General features: G+C 50.7%; 1 protein-coding gene across 1 annotated transcript; it reads right to left on the bottom strand.

The window, feature by feature from the left end:
• Window positions 1-316: 316 nt before the first annotated feature.
• On the bottom strand, window positions 317-21,936 carry LOC130857702 (collagen alpha-1(I) chain-like). The gene is made up of 13 exons (XM_057743406.1): window positions 21,860-21,936; window positions 19,570-19,729; window positions 18,334-18,532; window positions 17,409-17,687; window positions 16,337-16,571; window positions 14,512-14,678; window positions 14,321-14,422; window positions 10,655-11,037; window positions 3,782-3,906; window positions 3,547-3,692; window positions 3,344-3,416; window positions 1,603-1,829; window positions 317-1,275 (listed from the first exon to the last, which is right to left on the bottom strand). Exons 1-13 carry the CDS (start codon window positions 21,934-21,936, stop codon window positions 317-319), a joined length of 3,132 nt encoding a protein of 1,043 aa, XP_057599389.1.
• Between the last annotated feature and the right edge of the window lie 314 nt (window positions 21,937-22,250).

Raw genomic sequence — 22,250 nt, forward strand, 5'->3', positions numbered from 1 at the left:
TAGACGGTCCCGGGCCCTCTCCCAGGCACCCCAGAAAGCGGCCCTGCCCTTCCAGGTCGGCCCCCGCAGGAGGTCGGGGGACTCAGGGAGGGAGGAGGCAGCCGGGTGCGGGACGGCCCGTGGGCGCCGCGGGCGGTCCGGCGGGAGCGGCCCCACCCCGGAGCCTTCTCGCCCGCGCGCGCCCGGACCGTCGCGCCTCGGGCCCCAGAAGCGCGCCGCGGCCGCCGAGGCGGGGCGTTTCCCCGTGGCCGGCCGGGCGCAGGGGCGCAGGGGCGCGCGGGCGCCGAACGCACCTGCGGGCACTCCACGGGGCCCCTCACGCGCGCGCGAGGGGAGGGCGGGCCGCGGGCCGCGGGCCGCGGGCGTGGCTCCGCCGGAGGGCGCCCGGCCCCACAGAGGGCTCGGAGGCCTGCGGGGGGCTCTCCCGAGGGGGCCGCTCCCTGCGGGGCCCGGTCCTGCCCGCGCCTCCTCGGACAGGAGGCCCCCGCGAGGGAGGGTTCTCGGTGCAAGCGGGGTTCGCGCGCCGGGAGGGGCCCCGCCCCCCCGCAGCCCTCTCGCCGCCCGCGGAGGCCGCGCCTGGCTCGCCCGGGGCTCCGGCAGCAGGTGGCGCCGCCGGGCCTCTCTCCGCCGGGCCCGCCGCGCGCCCGCAGGGCCAGGCCGGGCCCCTCCTCTCCCCGCCGCCCTCCCCGCGAGGCGCCGGGCCCGCGTTGCAGCCCGACGGGGCGGGCGGGTCGCGGAAGCACGCGGGCGGCGTGGCGCTCGCTGCTGAGCCCCGTGGGGTCGCGGCCGCGGCGCGGAGAGCGTCTCCTCGCGCCCGCCCGGGGGGCACGTTCTCCTCGGCGGCGGAGGCGGCCCCCGGGTCCCTGCAGCCGCCTTCGACGCCGCAGGTCCTGCGGCCTCCGCTGCTCTGCCGCGTGGTCCCCGCCTCTCCCGGCCGGTCGCCTCCGGGGAGGGCCCTGGCCTGACCCCGCGGGGGAGCGGGGACGGTCACGGGCGCAGGCGCAGCGCCGTGAGAGCGCGGACGCGCGGCGGAGGAAGGCCGGCCGCCAGCCGGCCTCGCCCGCCGCCCCTCCAGCCGCACGTGGGTCTCCTCCCGGGCCGAGCCGCGGGCCTCCCTTGCCTCCGCGCCTGCGGCCCCTGGGAGCCCCCCCCCCCCCCCCGTCGCCGCCGCCGCCGCCTCCAGGAGCCCCCGGGCGCCTCGCGCTGCGCCTCGGACCAGGCCCCCGACGGCACCGCCGGGTCGCTGCCGGCCTCCAGCCTCGCCCGCGGGCGTTGCTCAGGCGAAGGGCGCCCTCGGAGACGTGCGCCTGAGGCGACGCTGCCTCAGCTCAGGGCTCCCTCCTGCCGTCGGGAGAGCCTGCGGGGCACGGCGGCCACCGCGTCTCGTGTGGAGAGAGGGAGGGAGGACGCCCCCTCCCCTCCCGGGAGGCGCGTCTCCGCGAGAACGCGAAGCCCGCGGGGAGGGGAGGCTTCGGGCCAGGGATGCAGAGGTGGCGGCGGAGCTGCTGGGTGCCGCTGAGACCCGGTGCCTCTCGCCGCCCCGCCGGCAGCCGAGCCCCAGAACTGTGCACCTGCAGGGACCTGGGAGTCCTGCCGTCCCACCTCCTCCGAGGGCACACGCCCCCAGCGTGGAGGGCTTCCCCGAGAGGTCGGGGGAGGCCGACGCCCTGCGTGCGGATGCCTGACCCGGGGTGGTCCCCAGGGCAGCGGCTCCCGGGCGCCCGAAGCTTCCAGAACCCAGCCCAGCCGGGCCCCGGGTCAGACCCCAGGTGACCCGTGTGCTCACCGCCCGTGCCCCGAAGCCCCCGCGTCTCTCGTCGCGTTCACTCCTGCCGAACGGTCGGGTCCCACGGGGCACGGGGCACCTGGAAACTCCGGGGGCCGTGCGGGGCCAGCGTCTCACCTCAGTTCCAGAACAGAGGAGCCGGCCTTTTCTAGAAACACACAACCAGCCACGTTTCACTGCACACCTTCTGTCTCTCAGACTCTTCAGCCATCAGTTCGTGAGACCCTCGAGCTTTAACCCCGACTGTAACTTCAATTGTGAAAAATGCCCCATGAAGCTGAAAGGTTTGGAAACTAGTAACAGCTGCTAGGAAAGTGTGATTTTGGTTTCATCGCTAAATACATGTGTACACATTGCACGATGCACCAGTGCTACACAAATACACACACATGCAGTGTGTAAAGACCAAAGAAGTGGTCAAAACGAGGTAATATTTCTAAGTTCCTTAGTTTCATGAAGCAAAATACAAACATCTACAGCTAAAATTATTTTAAATAGTAAGGTAAACATGCCATTTAAGAATAGGATTATACAGCTCTTTTTATTCACAAAGTAATTAAGACTCGTTTTCATGATAAACGTAAAGTCTTGATTTTCAGAAATTCAGTTCACTTACAATAGCACAGTTAGTGTGTCAGTGACAGATATTTAAGGTAGTAGATTTAAAGTCTTAGTAATACAGACATAATTGACTTTAAATGTAATGTTTTATGGTCTTTCCATCCAAATAGGTAGTCTCAGCCTTTTGCAGTTATTATAAATAGTGAGGTGTGTGGTGTGCATTTTGTTCTTGTTGTAATAAATGTTCAGGACCACCTCGTATATTACGGGAGACCAGGACCCCTCAGGAAGGGACGGGAGGAACAAGGAGGGCGCGGGAGCTGGTTACGACCCAGATGTGTGCGATCAGGGCATCATTATTCCTTAATTAAGGCCGAGGTACCTCACACCACGCTTGCCGGAAAACGGACTCGTTCACATAACACTGAGGCGGAGACAGAGGCAAGTAGCTTGGTAATTAATTCAGCAGGTTCTAAAACTCTGAGTGGAAACAAACGGAAAGACTCAAAGCTTGGAACAGGCATGCAATAGGATCTCCAGGTCAGGCCCCCAAAGCAGAGTGGAATTAAAATAAATGAAGCGAGCTAAAGTATCTTGAGGATATCGATGTGAAGCATAGTGGGAAAATGCGGAGATCTGAAACTCGACTGCAGGGCACTGAGTAGTGGACAAGCCAAAGGCAGGCTGGCTGGAACCACGTCCTCAGCTCCGTTCTTCCCTCCTCCCCTCGTCTTCCACTCTCACCCCGTCTCACTGTCTCCTAGAAGGAACTCAGGCACCTGACAGTGAAAGGCCGTCAGCAAGCAAGTTGCTTAGAGCCACACATTAAGGGAAGTTGGTAGAATATCTTGGCTAAGATTCGCTTTTGAACTTTTTGGCATTTGAATGGAAAGTGAAGAAATACAGAAGCACCTATAAATAGAAGTAAATGTGTAGGTAGGCCCTCTCCTATCCAGTCAAGTGGCTCCTCCCCTGGCTCCTGGAGGCCGGCCTTACCTCCTGCCCAGGTCTCCCAGGTCTGACCTCTGATGCTTCTGCAGCCCCGTCTGTGGCTCTGGTCTCGGGGCTCCTGCAGCTCAGGGACAGGGCCCCAATGCAGGGATGAGCTCTGAAAATCGCAGGGGCCTGACTTAGTGCACCTCCAGTTCTGGTGACGTGATCAGCAGACGTCCACCTAAAGGTGAGATCTGTAAACTCACTGGTGACAGAGTAGGGAACACAGCCCTGAAGGGCGACGGGGCAGGTGGGTGAGAACCCGGACTGCAGCTCAGCTGGGGACACCCAGCCCCTCACACCAGGCTGCTCAGTGACGCGCTTTACCTGGTTCCCTCCTCGCGGGTAAGTTCTGGAAATAGGGAAGTATTTAAAAGGAAGTTTTCCTCCTCTCAGAGCCGACTCACTCTAGAAAGAAATTAAATTTTTAAAAAACCGCACAGAATAAAACGGATCACCGCAGACTGGAAGACAGGCTGCTGCTGGGATGGCGCCGCGGGGAGGAGGGACAGCTCCTTGAGATGGGATCCGATGGCGAGTGTGGGAAACACTCCAGGCACGAGGACCTACAGAAGAGCCATGCCACTGGTAAGGCCGGCATGGCTTCAGATGACGTGGGGAGGAAGTAAAGGAGGGTCATGTGGGCCCCACGGAGTGGAGTGCAGTCTACCTGCTTGGAGAAATCCTGGAAGGACTGCAGAGGGACAGGACACCCTTGTTTCAAAACGACCCCTGCAGCTTGTTTTTCAAGGGCAGACGGTGATGTGGTGCCAGAGTGAGAGATGACAGCCACCTGCCAACACCCGGGACCCATCTCGGCAGAGCTGGAGGGTGACCTGCAGCATTAAAGTGAATAGCAAAGAAGAAAGACTGAACGTTGTCATCATCCCAAGAAGTTAGAAAAATAACAGCCAAAAAACCCAGAGAAGGAAAGAGTATTCAAGATAAGAGGGGTAATTAGTGAAATAGAAAACATCATATGATAGAAAGCCTAAAGATAAAAAATAGATCTATAAAAATATTAATAACCTGGTGTACCCCCCCAAAAAAAAATTAATAAAACTGACAAATCTCTACAGATCCTAGTTTAGGAAATAATTCAGAAATGCCAGTATCAAGAATAAAAAGGACATCTAGCTCTATAAACTGCTGATTAAAGTATAAATAATATAAAATTATTACAGTACATTAATAAATTCTTAGGAAAATATAGCTTATTAAAATGAACTTAACATGATTTCCCTATAAACATTAAAATAGAATTTAGAAGTAAAAATCTTCCCGCCAAAACAGCACTTTAGGACTTCTTACCTTTAGAGAGTGTTTAGACACACGTCAAAATCTCAGTGATGGCTACTAAAAAAAACTGAAAGTCAATAAATAACTTTGGAATTACTAGACATGGACAATTATAGAATAAATCACGCAATTCAAAAGCGGTCATTAGAGAAGATGAGCCACTGTTAATGACCAGGGCAGTATAACTGTGAAATAAGATAATAGACATGAATACAAACATCTCTCTCATCAAAATAGATGAAAATGGGTGAAACATGCACAGTCAAATTCAAATGGTCGTCAAGTTGATTATTAAAAAGATGCAGATAATCAAATTTGCTTACAAGTGACTCATCAAAAATTTAAAAAATAGGCATTTTAAGAATATTCCCTCATTTATACTCTAAATAGTTTGTAAAATTTGGAATTATCTCTCCTTTGATGCATTGATGTAATATAAAACTTTTGAGTCTGCTAGTATGTTTGTAAGTATATTTTAAACTGCTCATTTGCTTAGCTTAATGCCATGAACATTTACTTATAATTTAATATTTTTCAGTATATAAAAAAATCTGTGTTTTGAGTACCTGTGGCTAAAAATTGTCCTCTATATACTGTTTTAGCTGTCTCCTAAAGATTTAATATGGTATTTTTTATTATTCATCTGTACATATTTTCAAACTTCATTTGGTACTTCTTTCATCTGTAATATGTGGATTTAATTTACTTTACAAGTGTATGCTGTTGTATGTTAAAATAGCATTTTACCTTTTATTTCTGACAGTGTTACTGTGGTCAAGAAAGTTTTATCTCTTACACTGAGTTTTTGTAATGATATCAACTTGTTTTACAGACTGGTACACAGTCAGCTCTTGAGTGTTCCACATGTGCTTTAGGAGAACATACCCAAGACTTGAGGGTAAATTTTTATATCTGTTAGGTCAAGATTGTTAAATTTGTTACTCAAATCATCTGTAGCAAAATATAAACACAACACACACAACAAAACAATACATCAAGACAAACTTATGATGATCCCAGAAAGAAGTAGTTTTAATAATACAAATATATTAATGTGTAAAAAATTTAACAAACTAAAATGAGAAACCATATCTTCTTCCTAATATAGAAAAAATAGCATTTGAACAAAGTAAACACCCATTTACTATTTTTAAAAATAACTCAGGAAGCCAAAAGAACTAAACATTCTAGAAAATTAATGAAGGTTATTTGCCAGAAAAGAGAGCAAATATTATAGTTAATAAGAAGAGAGGCAGAGATGACCACTAACAGCATTTTTACTCAGCACCATAGTCTAGGTAATATTCTTAGATAATAGTCCAAGAAGACAAATAAAACCTGTAAAGATTTTTAAAAACCCTGTTAGTATTTGAAGATGATATATTTGTTTACTCAGTAAAACCAAGAGACTATAATAAAGAAAATTACCAGTTTTTATTGAACAAAATTGGAGAACAGTCAGGGATTCATACACTGTATTCATGGACAGGAACACCGGTTATCGGAAAGACGCTTCTTTCTGTAAATTCTCCATGGTTCTAATAAAAATCCCAAGAGGTTTTTATATGGACCTTGAAAATGGCACTTAAAATTTATGTAAACAAGATAAAATAAAAATGGAATGGTGACTTTTCCTACTACATATCAAGATGTATTAGAAAGCTGTAGTGAGCTCCTACGGTCTACAAAGAATTAGCTTCTACAGTATGGAGAAATGCTATAAAAAATACAAAAATGTCAAAAACCCAATATAAAAATGGGCAGAAGATACAAAAAAATCTATGCACAGATGGGAAATCTCGAATAATAAGTAAACTGAAATACGGATAACCTCACTGAGAATAAGGTGTTGCAATATAAAACTCCGAGATGCCACTTTACACTCACCAGGTGGTTAAAAATATTCACATCCAGAAGTGCCACATTCTGGTGAGCATCTAAGTCACATGAGATCCTGAAGGGCTGCGCAGAGTGTAAATGACTCCCATTTAAAAATTGCAAGGTCAGTGGGGGATTTGCATGTGTGTACCCTCCCCCATGTCTGCACCTTGAGGAATCTGTCACAAATCCCAAGGAGACATGAAATCATCTTCATGGCAACATTATTTATAAGGGAGAAACACTGGAAATGTCAGTGACCATTACGGGAGAATGGGAAAATACATTGCATTATGTCCTTTGCAGACAGCCGTAATATTTTATTACCAGTTAGGTAGGATTTTTTCTTAAAGAAATTAAGTTATCCTAATTGAATTCTTCAAGATTTCAAGATATCAAATTATTATAACTCAAAATCCTGCTCCTAATAAAAGTATTTGTTTTATGCATTTTCCTCGTAAATTGATTTTTTCCTTTTCTTCTCTCCCACCCACCCACACACTCTACAGTTAGGAAATGAAGTAAAGATATTCCCTATGCTTTCAATTTTCTTGAAATCCAAGCAAACAAAACCAAACCAATATTCCTATTACATAGCATTTGAAGTAAGAAAATCTAGCATTTTAAACTAGGTCGCCTACTCGGAATAAATATCAAGGGATTTTTATCATTTCTTATCAGTGATCCTGGACCCACGGTGGGGCCCAAACTGTTATTTATTTATTTGTTTGTTTGTTTATTTTTTCTTCAGGTCTTTATTGGAGTATAATTGCTTTACAGTGTTGTGTTAGTTTCAACAAAGTGAATCAGCTATACGTATACATATATCCCCATATCCCCTCCCTCTTGAGCCTCCCTCCCACTGTCCCCATCCCACCCCTTAGGTTATCACAAAGCACCGAGCTGATCTCCCTGTGCTCTGCAGCACCTTCCCGCTTTTAAACAGTGGTTCAGCAGGTTTGTCTGTACACATTCTTCACGGAAAGAGACCGTGGGTATTCAAGTGATACTGACTCAACACTAAAGTCCGTGATGCTCTCATCTTCAGAGATCACATCTTCTACCACAGTCAGGGTGCACTCCACTCTTTCACTGGGAAAAAAACCCAAAAGTAAAAACCCTTAACGCAAGTATCATGAATTACAGAAGCAGAGGTATCGCTGCAACTTTCACACTTAAGCAATCATTTTTCCATAGTTTTCTTTTAAGCAATACGTATCTTTCTCTTTTATCAAGTTTTTACAATTTTTTTCTGGGTTTATTTGTGTTTATTGTCTAATTATTTCTCTATTTCTCTATACCTTAGTTTTAATGGAGTGCTATTCTAAAACATATCTTTTCTAGACCAAGTTTTGTGGGATTTTGGGGGTTTTTTTGTTTGTTTGTTTTTTGCCACTTCTGAATCTGGGAGTTGCAACTCTTTAAATAGGAAGTCATTTTCCTGAATTTTATTTGACAACCATATACCATATGAATTATATTTACAATAATCAGCGATATTTATTTTTAGTAGAAGCTTCCAGCATGATTTGACGATAAATGTTTTAATTATTAGTATAAATATAATTCTGTATAGTCATAATCAGACAGGTCATATTTAATCGCTGATGGGTTTGTCTTCCTAGGAGACTAAGTACCAGGAGTGCAAGAACTCTGCCTGTTTTCCTTATCACAGGAGTCCCACTGGCACATAGTAGGGAAATAAGCATTCCTGGATTTGTTTACAGCAGGTAAATGAACTCCTACGACTGCACGTATTAGCATGGAAGCCCCTCACAAGAGCCATGGAACCAGAACCCAGCAGACGCTCTGCGTAGCAAGCAGCCAATCCCTGTGTTAACGGGTTCACATATGTAACACGCATACAGAAGAGAGAGGCAAATACCAACCTGAGGACAGAGGTTGCTGCCAGGGGACCGACAGCAGCCTGAACGTTAGGCCGATGTTCTTCCTTCTCTTGTGTGGTGGGTACCCAGCAGGGCTGTGTGAAGGGCACCATGGGGCACATCTGCCCAGAACTCAACACAGTAATAGAAGTCACCAAAAGGCATTGCTTTTCTAAAGCCTGCAACTGTAAACAATTTAAGTGATAACATGCTCTACCCGGCAGAAATGTTTTATTGATCTATGTTCTAATAATTGCTTTGGTTTGATAATTATCCAGGGCAGCTTCAAATCCCCCATGTGCATGCCTTCTGCTTTCATAGCTGTTGAATGCAACAACGACCTGCTTCAGAGAACTCCTGGGTGAGCCACCCGCTGAGTCAGCTGGCACACCCTCCTGGGGGGCACGTGCCCAGGGGCCCTGGATCCTTCGGCATTGCCAGGTGCCTGAGTTTAAACAGTAGATCTGAAACCACCCGTGACGGTAGAACAACCGCGAGGACAAAGGACAACACAGGAGTCAGTTCTGTGCCTGTGAAGCCAAGAGAGACAGTAGGAGACTCCCAAGGAATCACATGCCACGGGCTCAACCCTTCCAGCAGGTTCTACAAACAGTGGACGCTTCTTCCAAGTGATGGATCGAATAATGTCATTCAGCCACTTTCTCCGATTCATGAGAAGGTGAAAAAGTGGTGGTTTATGGAACATATCAGAAAAATTTGACCAATTTTCTGTTGAAGGCATATTAGTGGAAATGTCTTAACTCTGGAGATGCTGAAAGATCTAGAGTCGATCCCAGAGAAACAGTGACGTGGGCAGGGCTGAAATATCTGGAATTTATTGTGAAATGGGATATGTATGAATCTTGACCAAAATTATTTTAATACTTAAGACATTTCCTATCTACATGTATATCTGTTCCTTCATGCACACAAAAAAATCCTAATTAAATGACTGAAATGTGCTTTTGATCCTTGGGGGAAGACTGGCAGCTTTGGGCTTTACGTCCAAGAACTGCGGCCCTGCAGGGAAGAGCACTGATGCTCCCGTATCTGTGGACGGATCCTCAAAACCAGGACCTGCGATGTGGCTACTCACTGCTGCGACAGGCCAGTGTTTACTATACATTTTAACTTTTCTTCAGAAAGATGCCAACATAATTGAATATTTAATGCATTATTTTCCCTCTTATGTCCATATTATTTATTAATTAAACATGAATTTAGTGGCATAATTATACATATGAAGTTCAATAAAAGAAAAGTTGGCTGGATTTCTTTCCTGATCATTATTCTTTATTTTCTTTCCTGGTGATAATGGAAAATGATTTGTGTATAGACAAGGGGTGTATTGAAAACAATCTGCTCTTGGTCAAAGAAACGCGATATGCAAAGGCGTTACAATATTATTTTACACTAATCCTAGAAGCCCATAGGTGGGCGGGTAAGCACATTTTCTTAGGAGAGTTTATTGTTAAGGGGAGCAGAGATGCAGAATGACAGCTATACCAAAAATATGGTCAATATATATTTAAAATGTATAAAATATGTATTTGATAGATGAAAGATACAATATATTGCATAGTTCCTAGAATTTTAAAGCTATGTACAAACTTAAGCATAAATAGTCATTACAGTTTTAGAACATTTTTACTTTATTTAAGGCATAAGATACTTGGAAAATGTTTCATTAAAGGAAACCCTCTGTATGTACCTTCATGTTTCACTCATTCCTGAAATTACCCCTGGGAGCGCTGGGCTATAAAATTACGATACTCTCTTACTGTGGTCGATTTTGCAGTAATTAAAAAAGTGACTCTAGTTATATATTTTTTCTGAGAATATTCACAACATACAAATTCCAACAACTTTGAAAATTACATGGTTTTTGTAACCTTGGGAGATTCGAATGACTTTAAAATTTGCACGTGAATTAAAATTTTTAGAATATATTTGTATCTTAGCACCTTAAAGGTGGCTCATTCGAAGGACACGCCCTGTAACTGCACTGTGACTTCCAAGCTCCTTCGTGTTGTCTTTTATGTTCCTGCCGGTTTGGGGAGCTCCGCTGCGCGGGCCGGCGACGGGACTTGGGAAAGCAGCCCCGGGAGGGTGGCCGGGACTGTGTCCGTGCGGGGGTGCGTGCCCGTGTGCCCGTGTGCCCGTGCGCGGGTGCGACAGGCCGACAGCATCCTCCCTCGGCCGCGCGACCTGGGGTGCTGCTCCCCTCCGACCCCCGCGTCGCCGGCCTGACCGCGGCCTTGGCGGCGGCTCCCAGACGCGGGGCCCTGGGGGCGCTGAGGTCGCCCGGCCCCGTGGCCTCGGCCGGACCCTTTGCGACGCTGCGCGCCTGCAGCCTGGCCTGGGCCCGCGCGGCCGCCCCGGGCTGCCCTGCCTCCTCGGCCGCGAGTTCCTCAGCCGCCCGGCGCAGGGGCCGCGGTGCGGGTGGGACGAGCCCGTGCGGGCGCCCACGGCGCGATCTCCGCAGGGAGCAGCCCCGGCCGTGGCCGTGGCCGTGGCCGAGGCCCTTCACGCGTGGGCCGCGCAGGACGCGGGCCGCCCCGAGCGAGCGGCGCCGGGCGCTCCGTCCCGCAGCCGTGCGGCTCAGCGCAGCGCTGCTTCGTCTTTTCCGTTGTTCTGTGTTTAGCGCGTGTGTGGAACGTCTATGCGCGGAAGGAGTTTGAAAGGCAGACAGGAACCTCTGTCTCCTGTCTGATGGGAGCGATCAGAGCGTCCAGAGCGTGTTTTACAGGTCATTGTGGTTGTGTGCAGTTGCTAGGGGGCCTTCCTCTGAATGGGATATCCACAGTGGGCGTTCTGTCGGAAATGGGCGTAAGGTTTAGTGTTCTTTGGGATCTGTAAGATGATCCGATCAATCCTCTCGCTTGCGCGGGTGCTGTCCTGCCGCGCAGGGCTTGGCGCCTGACACGGAAGCCCCTTGTGAGGGAGGCGGGCGCGCCGTCTGGATTCTGCGGATGGCCCACGGTGCGTGTGCCCGCGGAGTCCCCCCGCGGCCCGTCTGCCGGCCGTGGTGGCAGCTGTGCTGGCATCTCTACAGCCGGGGCTGGGGGGCGGCTTGGTCCTGCCAGGGCTCCGGAGCATTCATGCGGGTTTCCAGGGGCCAGAGCTCACGGGCTCCCCAGAACCGCTGTTGAGGGCTGTTCATGAGTTTACAGTTTTCTATATTGGATAGTTATCTAGCCTGTAAAAAATGTTAAATGATTTTTGGCCAGTTGTATTTTTCATAAACGTATCCAGTTGACTGATATTTTTAAAGGTATTAGTATTTAGCGGCATTTAGTATATGTCAGCCCCTCCCAAACCTGTCCAGACGTCAGCATCCCCGGAAGAGACTGTCCTAAACGTGGTCCCCAGGCATCCGAGTCAGAACACAGGGGGAAGACTGCTTTCTCAGCCGGTGGGGGGGTGGGGTAGGGCGGGGAGGTTCTCCCCCCGGCCCAGAGCTGATAAGCTCAGGCCCAGACCCCAGAGTGTTTGCTAATCATTACTCATACTCTTCCTTGTGAATTCCCAGAGCATACCCTCTGCCTTTCTTTCTGTCATGTCTTCTTATTGACTTGCAGAGCACCTTTATATATTATAGATATCAATCCTCTCTGTATGTATTACTTTTTAGTAAATTTTCTGTAGTTACCAGTATTAGCAAAAGTAACCTGTGCTCAATATTTACACGATCAGTAACAAAATACTTTAAAGTTGTATTCAAAACACAATGTGTGGGGACTTCCCCGGTGGTGTGGTGGTTAAGAATCCGTCTGCCAATGCAGGGGACATGGGTCTGATCCCTGGCCCGGGAAGATCCCACGTGCCACAGAGCAACGAAGCCCGTGCGCCGCAACGACTGAGCCTGCGCTCTAGAGCCCTTGCTCCACAACAAGAAAAGCCACCGCAATGAGAAGCCCACGAACCACAATGAAGAGTAGTCTCCGCCTGTGGCAGCTAAAGAAAGCCTGCGTGCAGCAACAAAGACCCAACACAGCCAATCAATCAATCAGTCAGTCAGTCAATAAAGCACCATGTGTGCTTAAATCACCCAAAGTGTCCAAGCTGGCACAGCCCCCTGCCCTGGTCTCCCTGCTGTAAGGAGCTTCCTCACAGAACCGTCTGGGGGTGTTCAGTGGACGGCTGGTCACTCGCAGCTGCACGTGTGAAAGCAGTTTGGGCTCCTGAATTTTACTGCACCGCGTGAGTCCCACTAGCAAAGGACCTTAAAAAGCTTGTGTTTGTTTATTTTAAGCGCCTCGCGGGATAAAGCAAGCGATGAAGACTCACGACTTATCTGCCCCTCACGTGTCCGTCTCTTGCCTTTTGGAATTCCGTGTCTGCTTTGCTTGTGTTTTACCAGCAAAACTGGTGGCAGCAAAGAGCTGGGATTCGGGATGTGCAGCTCGGTGCCTGTTCTGGGTGTTAGACCTGCTCTACGGTGGTGACATGTCATTTCTCTGGAACCGTTTATCAGGAAAAACGTGTGCAAGTAACCCGACCATCCCTGCCAGGCAAACCAGGCCCTGTGCTGCAGGTCAGCTGAGACTCCGGGGAACGATGGGCAAAACTTAGAAACAGCGGAGCCCTGAGCAGATGGGTGTCGCGTGGCGTGAGGGCGAGGCGTCACCTGCGTCCTCCCCATGACCCCTGCTGCTGCCGCCCCAGAGACTCCTGTGCAGGTGTCCTCGAAGCCTTCACAGGGAGTATTCACTGTAACAAGATGTTTTCATTCAAGAATTCGAAACTCAAGAATAAAACCCCTGTTGTCTTAGTTAATAACCCAAACGCTTACAGTCATAGTATTTAGACATTCCATGCTTACCGACAATGCTTTATTTGCTTTATTTAATAACCATTAATAATCCATTTCCCAGCATGATATAAACTCTTTATAATAGAGGGTCAGTAAAGCATAATTAATACAAGTGGGTGGATTTCAAGACGTGAGGGTCACGAGAAGACTGCGGCCTGGAGTGTGTGCCCTGTGTTGGCTGTTTCTCCTCTGAACTGTCCCAGTTCCCACGGGCTACAGCTTCCTGGTCGGAGTCAGAAGGTTCCCGATCCGATGAAGTGGTGACACGCATCGGGGACAGGACAGACACCTGCCAGGGCCGTTCACTTCCCCTTACTTTTGGGCTGAAAGCCAAAAAAAATGACACTCTTGATCCCAGAGAGACCAGGAACAGGATGCCTTCCGACAACCACAATGTCTGCCTTTCACAGAGAGCGGGAGCAGGGGCTGCAGGCGGGGCGGCTCGGCCCAAGCAGAGCCTCCAGACGCGAGAAGACGCTTTCACGCGTCCCAGTCCTCACGAGTCGGGGCTTTTAGAGACAGTTTCCATTGTGTTGTGCTGCACGGCTGCGGCCTTGCTCACAACCGAAAATGTTTTCATGACTCTCTCCCCGGGAGGCCACTTTTCCTCCTGAGCTTCAGTTTTCTTTCCTACAAAATTGGAATTTTGTTTAGGCAATATTAAAATTCTGTTCCTTCTTTAATATTTTATTAAAGTTCTTTTCGAGTCCTTTGCTCCAGGTCATACAAAAAAGTTGGTTCAAAGAAACAAAAAATCTGCCTTAATCACACCTGTGCTTTTCCTACATCTAAACACTACATCGAAAACTTAACTGATGATTGCGTTAAATGCTTTGAGTGAAGTGGTTTAAGCCAACGTAAAACCAGCATTGAAGAGACACTGTTCTTAAACACACAGGGTCCCGTGGTCCTTCTCGGGGACGTGCATACCACGTGGACACTCCTATTCACCAAACACTCATCAGTGTTATCTAACTTTGAAGAATGTCTGAGTTCATTTTACTAGGATCACATCTATAAAATAACCATACGTTTATGTGGAATAATAAAATTCGAAAGGGGGTGATTTTCACCATAGCGCGTGTGCACATGCACCCTCACTGAGAGCGGCGCACGCGCCCTTAACGGCGAGGTCGGGGGGTGGGGGGCAGACCCGCCGCGTCCCTCGGACACGCGGACGGGGGGCGCCCTTCACGGCGGGTCCTGAGGGGTGAGTCGCCCACACGACCGCCTGAGGCTCCTGGGGAAACCGCCTGGTGGGCAGGAAGATGCCTTCTCGGGCCACACGGCACCCTCAGGATGGCAGTGTTGGTGCGGCGGGGGCGACGGGGGCAGGTGCTCTGAGGGGACGTCTGTGCTGCTGCCCACGTCCCCCGACGCGCCTCGTGCGGCGTCCCCATGTCGCAGCCTCTGTCCTGAGAAGCGGGTCCCCCTCCGGAGGCATCTTTTCTCCAGGAAACTGTAGACACAGATTCGAGAAGTTTGCAAAGCCCGGCAGATTCACTCATCCGGTGAGTCCCTGTGTGGACCCACGTGGACTGACCGCAGGCACACACGCTAGCATCTGACCCTGGCGAGCGTGAACGCGGGCCGTAAGAGACAGAGAAATTAGGATACACAACGTATGTGGTACAAAAAGTTATTTTATCTATTGTATATTTAATATGCTATATTAAGTATAAAACACATAAAAATAAAATATATGATATATTCCTTCTACGAGTTAAAAAGAAACATCACGTAAATTATAGTATTGTATCTAGTTATATTCTATATGTCCTTTTACACGACGCTGCCGTCCGTGTGGACCCACGGTTGGTGGGTGGCTGCCTCACCCTCGGTTTCCCCAGGTCTTGCAAAAGCAGAAGGTCACACCCAAGGTCAGCCTGCGCCCTTGACCGAACGCTGACGGCTGGTGGCTCTGTTTTGGCTCCACAAAACTGGGCTGTGGGGATGGAACCCCCTCTAAGTGAGCGCGGCCTCTTCTCCTAGCCAGCTGACCTGCTCAGAGGAGGCGGCGTGGGGGGGGGAGAGGCCGACCTGAGCCCACCTGACCCTGCTGAGTGTCTTCAGGAATTGGCGGTGTGCCCAGTGGGCGACCGGCCACGACCCACACGGGGAGAGTCCCGACCGAGGGCCTCGCCTCCAGTGGGGACAGGAAGCTAGGTGAATGAATGAACGACCCAGAGAAGAGGGAAAACGGAAGTGAGGATGTATCAGGCGGTGGGAAAGGCTGAGAAGAGTCCAGCGCTTTCTGCCCTCCGGCCCTCGGCTCTGCGTTTCCTGTCTCACCTTCACACCCACCCTCCTCCTTGGGTAATTTTTTCACCAAACATACGCTTACTAAATGCCACTTTGTGCACTAAGAATTCAGAGGTGGAAAACACGTTCACTGTCTTTTACTCTAAACGCAGTGACACAGAGGTAACCAAGGTCACGACTGACTGCTGGATGTAGAATGGTCTTGGACGTGGAGAACCCCTCGGGAGCGTGTGACTGGGTCGGGTGGTCGAGAAAGTCCCTTGCGATGGGGCGGCACCCCACTTAGGACGGCAGGCTGGGGGTCAGCCAAGTCTGCGGGGCGGGGCGGGGGAGCATCCTGGCACAAGAGGCAAGAAACAGAAAAGCCTCACGGAGGCAAGGACTTCCGAGCCAGGAGCGGGAGGGGGGCCGTGTGGTCGGGGCGGACGGGGCGGGGATGCGGTAAAGGGACGCGCACAGAGCAGCCCAGGCAGGGCCTGCGAGCTGAGTGAGAGGCGAAGCCCCGGCTTCTCCCCTGCTCGGCGGGCACCGCGAGGAGGATGTCATCTAGGCTGTGTTTGGGTGGTTACTCCAGCCTGGGGGGCAGAGCAGAGTGTGGACGGGCAGCGGGACTCGCCAGGCCCCGCAGCTCCAGCACGGTTCCCCCGAGTTCGATACTGACTTGGCCCTGGGAGGCGGCCGAGAGAGGAGGCGGGTGGATCTGAAATCCGCTCCGGAGAGGGAGCTACCAGGGCTTAGGAAGCTCCGTGTGGGTGTGAGGAAAGAGAGGAGTCTGGTGTGCGGCAGGGTCACAGAATGCAATACGGGGACGTCTGGAAGGAACGTTTCGGGGTAACGGCAGCCAAGAGCTCCAACCTGGACACACGAGGGTGGGGGGCACTGAGTCCCGCGTGGAGCGTGGTGGGGAGATCACCGGAGGCGCTCTGCGACCCGGGGCTGGTGCACAGAGAAGGAGGCGGGGCAGGGCCGCCGCCCCCGCCACCCGCTGGTCCCCCCGCCGTCGTCTCTGACATCTCCCAGGACGCACTGCTGGGGCCGAGGGGCAGGTTCACGTGAGGCGACGTGTGGGACTTCAGGTGTAACCCCGTCACTGCAACACAATTACCAGGACCTCTGACAGCACGATTAGTCTCTCTCATCACTAACCGACCGTCAGCGTCTAGCTGGAAAATAACTAAATGTAATTAATACTCTAGAGGGCTTGGGAAAACTCGATTTCCACTGTTCTCTGTGCTTTTGTGCAAACCCAATTCTATTTCCTGTGCTATTTAGGATTTGTGATGTGAACATGTAAAAGTCACCGAATGAAATTAAAAAATAAACAAACAAAATGAATTGTGGGAGTCTTGTGGCAGGATTTATTGTCTAAATCCTAGAACTCATCTTTCTACCCCCAGGCCAACGGGAAAACCACAAGTACAGGTAACTGTGCCGTAGGGGATGGAACTGTGAGCTCTATGGCTGTGAGAACAGCAGGGCCTCCTGCATCCCTCTGAGAACTCGGCCGGGACCTCCCCCATCCTGGCGCCTCTGTCCATCTGCAGGTGAGGATGCTGAGGGAGTCGGGTGCTTCAGACGGCGCACCTGACGCCGGTCCAGGGACAGGAGGCCCCCAGCCTCCAAACCCGCCACCTCTTTCTTCGGGAGGTGGAGGCTGCTTCCCCCGATGACAGCGTCATTGGTAGGGAGAGACAGACCCAAGTACCATCTGATAAATGCCCCTTCCTGGGAAGAGGAAACAAACAAGGAATTTAGCCTTGAGCAGGATTCCTGTTGTTTACAAGCTCGGGTTACTCCCCCACCCCCAAGACCTGTAGGAGGAGGGGCGCCCTTGGCTGAGGAACCTGCTGGAAGCCCCCCTCGTCCCTTCAGTCGACACCAAAAGCCCCCAGGTCCCGTGACAGCGACGCAGACATTCCCGTGTCACCGGCATCCGCCCACGACAGGCGGGTGTGGACACCGGCCGCGTGGAGCAGGGGGCTGAGGGATTTCACCGCGAAGTGAGGCCCGTTCCCAGAACAGAGGCCGCAGTGACTAGCGTTTGCCCCTGCCCAGCGACTGCGCTGGGAGGGCTGGAGGGAGGCACGCGGCCCCGGGCGAGCACCCAGGCTCCTGCAGGGCGGGTCCTCGTCCATCCTGGACGGAGCAGACGCTTCCCCGGAGCCCGCGTTTCCCGCAGGGGCAGCGGGGGGAGGCAGGCGTGGGTCTGGAGGAGCAGTGAGTCGGAGCAGTGGGGCAGCGTCTCTGGCCTCAGTTTCCTCCGTGGGAACGACCGTGGGGTCTGACCGTGTTCATGAGGACGTTGTCGCCAAGGCCACACAGTGCACGGCTCAGAAACGCTCTCCAACACCAGCTTCGGTTTATTTCATGTTTTTAAAATGTGTGTATTTTTCATGTCTGCAGGCATGCTCTTATTCCCAAAGCTACCAGTATTAGAACTAGGCAAAATACCGTCTTTCACTTTAAATATGACTTAGCCCAATTGTGAAAAGACATCATTTTATCAGCTATTCCTGTCGGGTATGTCTCTATCGAGTTAATGTCATTTGACCTTTATAGATGAGTTGACTCTGTATAAATGAATAAAATACAACCCAGGATTGATCTTATTATGTAATGTTGTTAAAGAATCATAATGCATTTCCCCTCCAACTTATTTCTAGTTTGTTTTTGTCTGAAACAATGCGAATAAGCAATGGTGAAGGTTGGGACAAGAAAATGACCTTTCATGGGGCCATCGATGCAAATCCCAGATCTAATGAAGAGAGACTTTAGAAGGGAGCAGCACAGAAGAGAACATAGATTTTATTTTCATTTTAGCCTCAGATGCACACAGGCCCCAAGCCCCCAACAGCTTCTGTGGGTGGCTCCGGTGAGGGACAGGCAAGGCCCGGCCTGCGTGACGCCTGGGTCGCACGTCCTCCAGGAAGCCAGCCCTCTTCCCGCGCCGCCGGGAGGACTGAGCAGCCCGTTAAGGACCAGACCCTTGCCGTGCCCCGTACCACCTGCAAGCCTGTTCCTGATGACCTGCAGGATGCGGTCGCTGTTTTGCTAGCAGCCGTTCAGGGACAAGACGGACACCGAAGTAGCGCTGATGATGCGTGGTGGCTACATTCTTGTGAAAAGAGGCAGATTAATGCTGTGAGACTCAGAGAGAGGCCAAGCAAATTGAGTTTTTGTTTGCAGCGAACGCTGCTCTTCGTTTCGAAGGGATGAAGTGCTTTTTACAATCTTGCCTTACTCTAATAGCAAATAAAAGACGTCCACCGTTTAAGAAAGTATACCATCTCTTCACAGAGGGGATTAGCTGCTCCTGCACTTGGATCGTTTATGCTGTGGAAATGGAAATGTTTGCACATGGAAGGATTTGAGAAAGCACCGTGAATACACAGTGGCGTTTATGTTGGTGCCTGGGGATACACAGTGGTGTGTTTACATCAAGGTTTTAATCATTTACAATAAAACACAACAATTGTTTTAATGGCACAGTGGGTGACGGCCACATGAGGGAGGCAGGTTGTGTCCTGTGTGCCCGTAGCCTTAGAACAGGAACCCCCGAGAACCTCCAGGCTCTGCAGGTGGAACCCAGTCTGCTGGTTCTCTGGCAGTGACGCTCCGGGCGTCCGGGGAGCCCCCTCCGTCGCCCTCTGACCTGCACATCACGTGGCTGCTCTCACCACCCCGTCCTGTCCGGCCTGACGCGTGGACGGTGGGAAAGCTGGACTCCTGCTTGTCCTCAGGGACCATCTTTTCCTCTCTCTCCGGACACCTCCAAACGATCCCACAAATGCAATTTCTGGAGACTATATTACTCCACAGTGCTGTTCTCCTAACTTGGGAAAAAAACGGTCCTGCAGGATGTTCTTTTGGTTTCTGGTGGCAGAATAATTAAGCGGTTTTATTTTATTTGCTGGAAAGGAAAGGGTCTATTCGGGGACTCTCCTCTCGCTCTGCTCTGGCCCAGCTCTCTCCCAACAAAAGCCCTTTTCTCTGTCACCATCTCCACGTTTGTGTCACCAAACTAAGTACCAAACTAAGAGAGAGAGGTTCCCTCTCGATGCGTGTGCACGCCCGAGGGGCACAGGCACCCCGGTCGTGTCCGTGTCAAAGGCCATGGAGGTTCCCGTGGGTCCACGTGGCAGACCCTGCAGCTGGCGGGGAGGGGTCAGTGGGGCACAGTCTCCACGAGTCTCCGTGGATGGGAGCAGTTTCCCATAGGAGGGGGTGCTGCCCAGGAGGAGGGGGCCCCTGGCAGAGACAAAGGGGGGCACAGGGCTCATCTGCTCCCGGGATGAGAGTGTTTGCAGGGCACTCACTGCACAGCGCCGGGGGTGGGAGGTGTGGTGCCCGCAGCGGCCGGCAGGAGGGCACTGTCTCACCCAGTGTGCAGACGTGGGAAAGGCACAGGGAGGGAAAAGAACTCACCCCCGTTACACAGCGAGTAGGCAAAGGAGCCGGGAAGTTGGTCTAGGGTCCAGGGTCTTAACCCTGACTTCCCAGTTTAGGATAATAATATAATTTCCACTCAAATAAGGAAAACCTTGAGAGTAAAATAGGACACTACTAATAATTACACTGGGACCACAGGGAAAATCCAGCCAAACTGGGTCCTTCCTTCTGTCTCAACAGTATTTTCCTGCAGGCGTAGAAGACCCTCAACCCAGGCATCTGTTTGGTCCCCAGGGCACTGGCCAGTGAGGCCCCGGTTGTCACTTAGGGAAGGCTGTATCCCAAAGAGCTGGGGAGCTGGGAAGGTCCACACGCAGCTGTCTAGAAGGCTCTGGGCGGCCAGGCTAGCCCCATGGCACTAACGTTTAGAAAAGGTAATCTGCTGTACTTTTCATTTTTCTCTGAGTCAGGAGGGAAAACAAATAGAGCTACTCATGTCTGTTTGCTTGTTTGTTTTCCCCTTGTAAACACGGATGCTTAAATCTCTGATGACGATCAAGGTTTTTAAGATAAACTAGCAATTCATTTCGTAAGCTGTCTAGAGCTATTTATTTTACAGGGAGCTCCTGTTTTGCTTTTCCACAGTTTCTTTGTAATTTCACGGTTGAATGATTATATTTTCCTGAACCATTTATTTCCTCGCCCTTTTCACAGGCCCCTGACTCCTCGGAATGCCAGCCCTGCTGAAATCCCAGTTAGTGGGCTGATAACCACCTTTTTCAGATCATTAATAACTCGATTAAGACTCTTCGGAGGCACTAAACCCGACTCCTGGGGCACCTCTGGGCAGATGTCCTCGACTCAGAGTATCTCCATTTATCAACTCTCCAGATTCTGTCTTCCAGTGAGTTCTCTCCCTTCCAAGGAGTGGGCAGCATCATGGCCAGGTGACGGACACACACGCTATTTCCCCTTGGACACACTTCTTGGAAATTCTGTTTCCCTGAGCACGGGAACTTCACAGGATTTAATTCTTCATTTATCTATTTATTTTAATTTGTAGGAAGGAAGAAAGTTTGCTAAAGGCAAGGGCTACATCGCTGCACCCTCAGCTCTTTGTGCTTTCCTGCAGTCAGCGAAGGGAGCTGCCTTTCCTCCAGGACAGTTGCCGGCTCAGAGGGCATCTCGGGACAGAGTGGGAGTGGGGGGCACCGGCTTCTCAGCCTCCAGCTTCCTGTGCAGCTGGCAGCGCCCACCACTCAGCGGCCAGCACAGAACCTCTGATAAAAGTCCGGTGTTTGGCTGGAGTGGAAGGTCCCCCAGAGGGCCAGCCCATCAGTGGAACCTCACGCCTGCATCTCAGCATCCTGTAAGGACAGTATGTTACCAAAATTAAACAAAAACAAAACTCTTCCCTGTGTAAAAATTGTGACCTCAGGAGGTAGAGGGAAGTGTAAAACACAAACATCTAAAAATAAACCTTTGTAATCCATAAAAATACTTTGAATTTGGTCATTGGGGTATGTAACGTTGCCACTCCACTTACCGGGTATTTATTATAAAGTAACATCCCGTGGTGCTAAATAGTGTTGGCTCAACAACATCAGAACTAAAACTACGCAAGTTAATGAGCAGCAACAAGGATGAAAAATAGCTTTTAAACTACTTTTGGTAAAAACTGAGAGCTACTGCCCGTTTCTGTCCTGCCCTGTGGTTTACTGGTGCCGTGTTTGCCGAGTGGTACCCAAGGGCAGAGCCGGGGCTCACACCCCCTCGGTTCCGGGCCCGGCACCGTCCCTGCTCCGTGCGCCTCAAGGCTCTGGAGTCTCTCTTCCCTCGGCTCCGACTCCCCTCCCCTCCTCTTCCTTCCTGCCCATCAACATCCCAGAGTGTGAAAGACGCATGTCTTCTGTCCGTGTCACGTACACTGCACTCGAGGTCTGTGGCGTACACTTAACGAGGCAACTGCCTCATCAGGGCCACCCTCACCTGAGCTGGTCCACAGGGCTTCCCACGTCCAGCACGGTGTGGGGCCGCTGCCTCCTTGGCACTAAGGCACCTGCCATTCTACCCACGCTGACTTGTGTGTGCTTGGTTTTTGCTTGTTTTTGTTTTTGTTTCACTATCAATGTGAATATCAACACAGTAGAAAAAAACATATGCAAATACTATGTAGAAAATAGTTTGGCCTCAAGAATCCCTTAAAAGTGTCTCAGGACCTCGGAACCCTTGGATAGAGCCCTGCAATTTGGGGACCACTCTATTCAAAGTTATTGTGTTAAAGAAATATTGTATTTTTAATGTGTATTTACTTTTTTTTTGCAAATATTTTATTTAATTTTTTGCATCATTATTGCTAAATGAAAGTGATTTGTAGACA

Source organism: Hippopotamus amphibius, chromosome 7, assembly GCF_030028045.1.
Source record: "Hippopotamus amphibius kiboko isolate mHipAmp2 chromosome 7, mHipAmp2.hap2, whole genome shotgun sequence".
Taxonomy (NCBI): Eukaryota; Metazoa; Chordata; class Mammalia; order Artiodactyla; family Hippopotamidae; genus Hippopotamus; species Hippopotamus amphibius.